Source organism: Limulus polyphemus, unplaced genomic scaffold, assembly GCF_000517525.1.
Source record: "Limulus polyphemus unplaced genomic scaffold, Limulus_polyphemus-2.1.2 Scaffold595, whole genome shotgun sequence".
Taxonomy (NCBI): Eukaryota; Metazoa; Arthropoda; class Merostomata; order Xiphosura; family Limulidae; genus Limulus; species Limulus polyphemus.
Window position 1 is genome coordinate 36,731 of NW_013666205.1, and position 5,979 is coordinate 42,709.

At 34.3% G+C, this 5,979-nt stretch overlaps 1 protein-coding gene across 1 annotated transcript in view; it reads left to right on the forward strand.

Annotated features, from left to right (window-relative positions):
• Nucleotides 1-4,029: 4,029 nt before the first annotated feature.
• LOC106459343 (proline dehydrogenase 1, mitochondrial-like) overlaps nt 4,030-5,979 on the forward strand; it is a 34,086-nt gene continuing 32,136 nt past the window's right edge. The window contains exon 1 of the mRNA XM_013918963.1: nt 4,030-4,398. Coding sequence (XP_013774417.1) covers nt 4,066-4,398 — 333 coding nt within the window. The 5' untranslated portion in view covers nt 4,030-4,065. The remainder of the gene's footprint in view (nt 4,399-5,979) is intronic.

Sequence of the window (5,979 nt, forward strand, 5' to 3'; positions counted from 1 at the left end):
ACCCTTCGATCTTTAGTCCGACCTGTTAAGTGGCCACTTAGCCAATATTCCACCCACAGCTCAAACACTATACCCTTCGATCTTTAGTCCGACTTGTTAAGTGGCCACTTAGCCAATATTCCACCCACAGCTCAAACACTATACCCTTCGATCTTTAGTCCGACTTGCTAAGTGGCCACTTAGCCACAGCTGGTCCATTCACTGTTTTTCCTACAATACTGAAAATAGTGAGGCTACCTAGAACTGGATTTTATTTTTGGATTATGGAAGTGACAAGTCAGTACTATAGGGAATCAGCAAAAACAAACACGCTGGACGATAGAGCTGAGAAGTAGATACTTCTAAGGTTGTAAATTTCCTCTGACTTATCTGTGATCAAAATTGATAAATATATAATTCATACCATTATTACGTAGCAAATAGAAAGGAAAACACTCAAAATTTGGGCTAAAAGTACGGATAGGAAACTGATGGAAGATGGCACTGCAAGTAGTCTCGTTCCTATAGTGTTCTGTTTCTAGCAAAATATTACTGTTCATAACTCATGATTAGCAGTGTAATATACTGATCTTATGTTTTTATGTTCATCTTCATAGATGTCTAACTGATTTCAAAGTGTATGGTTGTATCTCTCGATTATTCCATCACAAGATGAATGAAGAACTGTGGTACTGATCTTTTAGATTCCAAGAATTTGACAAATCTCTGCAAACAAAACTGGTTCAAAGTTATGTTCCTGTTCAAAGTGAAGTTATATTGGTTTAAACTTTTAATAAAATGCTTTGTTTACTTGATTTTATTCCATGAACATTTTTGAACTTGTAGCTTCTTATTTTAGGTTGATTTTGAGCATGCTTCCAAGGAAAGCATTGGTGTTTGTGGATTTTCTGTGGTTTTTTCGGGTATAATATGCCACTCATTTAGGTTTGAACAAAATAGCGATTATTTGAATCTTGTAACTTTAATACATGTGTTGTGTTATAGATTTCAACTAATTATTATTTCTCAACCATGATTCTCATGGTATGATATAATTGTCTATATCACAGCTTTGAGAAACTATAAAACATTTGAGGGGACAGACTGTACTTGCAATAAACCATGTACAGGCAGACTACCAACACCTATTGAAACCACGCTGTAGCAGAATAAGTCAGTACAATTTCATTGTTTTATGTCACACAGTTTCTGTATTTGACAATTTCAACTTTTGTAAGTCTCTTCAGACAACTTTTTCAAATATTTCCATGTAAGCGGCATCGTTTTCAAGCACTGGAGGAGACAAATTTAATCTGATGTGTTTGTTTTGCATTGCAGTTCTTGACAAAACTGGAAATTGATGACCAATGGCCTACTAACATCTTACCCACTAATAAATCACACTTCACCCTTTCTGGAAGTGTCAGTATGTGCAACTTCATTGTTTGGTTAGAAACTAATTCACTTATAACATTTCCTATGCAACTCCTAGATGTTAAGGTGACATTGTGGTATAGTTTCACAGCTAAATTTTTTATTGGACTATACTTTTTGAAAAACCATCATCAACACATAGACAGTAAATCTGCATAGTCAATAACACATGGTGCCATGCAATGCCGACAGCCAATGTGATTCCCGTGGTGCAGCAACAAAATATGAGAAAAAGAAGAAAAAAACTACAGTTTTCAGGCAGGATAGTGCTTCTGCGTATTGTTAATCAGATGAAACATGTCCTGTCGGATGACATACAAGAGAGAATCATTTTACGTCACTTTCATTGTGAATTGCCACCTCATTCACTGTAACAACCCCCCTCCCGATTTTTAATTATTGGGGTACTCGGAGTCATGCGTGTACCATGGAAAGCCTCCCACAGTTACGGACCTCAAGGATGCAGTTGGCAAGGAAGTGGCCAACATACCAGATGAGATGCAACCAGACATTTTAAAGATCTACACCTAGTTTGCTTTAGCAATGTACATATCCTCAGCCATATAGCATCTATGAATAGGTCACATGCCATAAATCCATAATTTCGCGTGGAGCATCCAGATAAGATAACTTGACTAGCCTTTTCCTCATCTTCTACAAGTTCAGCTAAGGTCTCATCTTTCCTCTTTACTCTGCTTCTCTTCGAAAAAATTCTTCTGGTGTGTCACTTCAAACCCCTTTGATACGACAGCCACCAGTTTTTAATAGCTGTTACATCTCTAAGCTGAAATATAGTTTAAGTGTTTTTAAGACTGGTCTTTTTATATGGGAAATAAGTTAATAGCCACTGTTGTCCACTGTTCCATCCATTCATTTTGGAAATTACTTTGAAATGAGCCTGATATTTTTCTCGTGGAATCTTTATATCATAATATGTTGACTTCTTGATTGGAAAATAATTTTGAACAGGCCTACCAACGTCTATAATTTGACGAGGAAATGATATAACTGTAGTTGTCTAGAGACGTCTTACAATCCTAGATGGTAAAGCATTAGTAGGAGCAGACATAGACGAATTGGATTTTGTATTCAGTATTTCAAATTCACAGGTATTTGATGAAAAAAAATTCTTGAGCAGATGCAGAGAGAAAGATAGCCTATCTTATACTTGCATGTTATAACTTAGTTATCTTTATCTTTAACTTTTGTAGACCTAGTAATCAGTGGCTTTTGTTAAACATGATTTAACTTTAGCGTTGTTTAAAGCGACAATACTTTGATTTTAACCTAAATTTAGAGGTTCGTTTACATTTTACTTCTTATATTTGACCTTACTTTTAGAGTAGTTTACAAGGTACAGCCCAGTGAACCTATAAGGGAAACTATTTAAGGTTTCTTCACTATTTTCTTGCCACAATAAGTTTTTGCCCTCGTGTTTTGTGTTGTGTTTGTTGTAATAATGGTTGCGATATCTGTATCTGTGTGCCATCTATCTCTCTCTTTTTTTCACAACGAACTTGCTTGGAGTTCGAAGGAAAACACAGCACACACTTTGTAACTCAATATTTTCTGAACCTCCAGTTAGCAGGCCTTAACTGACTATTCTGGGGAAAATCCGTGCACTATAAAATATCACAGATGTAGCGGTTTCAATCGTTGGTGGATACTTTTTGATTATTTAGTAGAAATAATGTAAATTCCAGTCCCCTTAACGAAAAAAGGATAATTTTATTACTTCAACTATAATGTAAAAGTTATACAAGCTATGTCATGATTCAAACATTTTTTGATAAATTTACTCCAATATCTATACCAAGTCCCCCGGTGGGTTAGCGGTAAGTTTTCGGATTTACAATGCAGGGGTTCAGTTCCCTCGGTGGACGCAGCAGATAGCCCGATGTGAATGCTATAAGAAAACACACACACAAACATCTACACCAAATTCAAAACAGGCTGTCTAACGTTCAGAACTTACTAACTAACTGCCTAACTGGGTGACTCACTAACTAATTAACTCTCTAACTCTGGTATTTGTAAAATCACCCCAAATCTCAGGAAATTTTAAACGTCACTTTTTTAAAGATTTTAAAGATCAGAAATTTCTAGCTCTTACACATCATCACTAAATTATTTAGAGCATACCTTGCAACAGCATTAATATTACAGTGAATGTTAAGTACTGATAAACTTATTAAGAGTATTAAACGTCGGAATTTTTGTTTTTCACTCTTATGCAGTAGTAGCACAGTGTGCCCTAAAAGAAATTATACTGATAAGGTACTAACTTGCATTGCTTTAAAAAAAAAAGCCTACCAATGGTAGGTTTGAGTTATATGTCTCAACTTTAAAATGTACTTTGAAATATTTACTGAACATAAATTATTATACATTTTTATTTATTATTTTCAAATAAAAACAACTATTCCTTAGCTACTGGCCTAATTTCCACGTGCGCGATAGCGTAAACATAACATTCTGCAAAGCTTGTGGGTGTGTCTAAAGAAACCAATCAAATCCTAACACGGAATATTCGCTTTCCACAATTCGTCATAAATGCCACACCTTCTTTGATTACAGTAGGATTTTACGTAATCATTTCTAGCTGTAGTTATGTGGCCCCGTAGTTGGCGTCTTACTGTAGTCGTGTGTGGCATGGCGATAGTTGGGGTTGTCAGGGCAGTTTCAAAGTCCACTAAGATAGGAATCCGATATATTTTAGGTACTACCAATGTTAAGAGTCCTTTCATCAGTTATCACAGTTCGGTGAGATTAAAGTCATCGCCAACGACTGTTGTTTCTCCAGACGCAACTGTAGATACAGCTCGGAAAAGCAATGAAGAAACCCCGCCAGAAAGAGATCCTTTAGACCTTACCTTTGAAAATACGCAAGCCGCATATAAAAGCAAGAAAACATGGGAGCTTGTTCGAGGTTTGCTTGTATTAAAACTGAGTTCTTATCCCTATTTAGTGGAGAACCACGAAAAGGTACAATTGCAAGTGTAATAACGATAGAAAAACAACTTATTTTTTGCTGAAGTTTAAATTAAACCTTAACATGTTTTAGGCTTTATTGTGGTTATACAATTTTATTTGATTGCGTATGTGATACTCGTGATACTAAATTGCTATTGATAGTGGCTACTGTAGAAGCATTATAATATAGCTTATATAGTTGATAAACATAATTTAAACCAAAGTAAACATTACGTCCAGTGTTTCTTAACACATACATAGGTGATAAATGTAAATATGGTGAAAATCCGTTTTTGTTTTGTTTTTCATGAGACTTTTCATTTTAGGCAGTGTTGTATTAACTTGTACTCATATTAATTATCAAAACAAGAAACGGGTTTCCCATAGTCCTCTATATAACTATTGGTATTACTAATTCCAATGAAATAATTCAAATGGTGTGTGTGTATATATATATATTGTGAAATATGTTTTTGTTATTTTAATGATTTTTATTCTAGTTTAATATTACCCACATTACAATAGGGTGAATCTTAAACTTCAAAGAGTAACGCTCCTCCTATTGCCCGAGTAATTCAGTAAATATGATGTGATACACTGGTTGTGATTTTTACATTAGTTTTAACTTAATTAAGCTTACGGAAGTTTAGCCAAAATTTGACTAATTTGGAATCGGTCTTCTAGTTGTTTTTTTCTTTTAGTTTTAGTCCTTTTTATTTATGTAGCCTAGATTCAGCTTAATTTTCGGGTTTTCTAACGCTGATTTATTATGTGTAACAAACTAATTATTTAAACGTTTTGCTGTCTCATTGATAGTGAGAGACGAAGCTTTGTACTAAATTGTAAGCCTATGACTTGTAAGTTGTATAACTTACACAGCACTTGACTAAAACTACTTTTGTAAAATAATCGCATGACTCACAAAAGCACCTATAACCTTCAGAGAACTAAAAAGCAGCGTCATGTGATTATCAGCCAAGTTAGATCCACAGTAGTGATTGTTAGGTTCTACTGTGTATCTTTTACTCAATACTAGTGGTAGTAATAGGTGTGGGTAAGACGTACAGTCACAATTAGTTATCTGTTATAACAAGCAGCATTGATGAGTTGTGAAAGTAGTCTGATGCAGCAGAAATAGTAAATGAAAGAATAGATAAGGTCTCTAAGCCATCACTTCTTTACTGAAATCCACTTTTAGATAACAAAAAGACATTCATAAATAACTAGAGACTGTTGCCCAATGGAGTTTTAGATCTGGCTTTAGGTGTAGAAAATGTGATAGTATAGTTTTTAGGTATATGTAACATACATAAAAAAATAAATGTTAATATTGCAATGTTGTAATGCCATGAAAATTTCAAAACATTGTTACTGTACAGGTATAATACTAGTAATTTAAAATTCTACATAAGTATGATGATGTATCTTTCTAAGGCCACAGATTGTTCTCAGAACTGTTATAGGTGGTTCTTAGAATTTATGATTATTCAGTTTTGAATGTTTTACTCGGAACTCCTTGACTTCTAGCGAAGAATATCAGCCATAAAAAAAAAAAAAAAAAAAAAAAAAAAAAAAAAAAAAAAAAAAAAACCC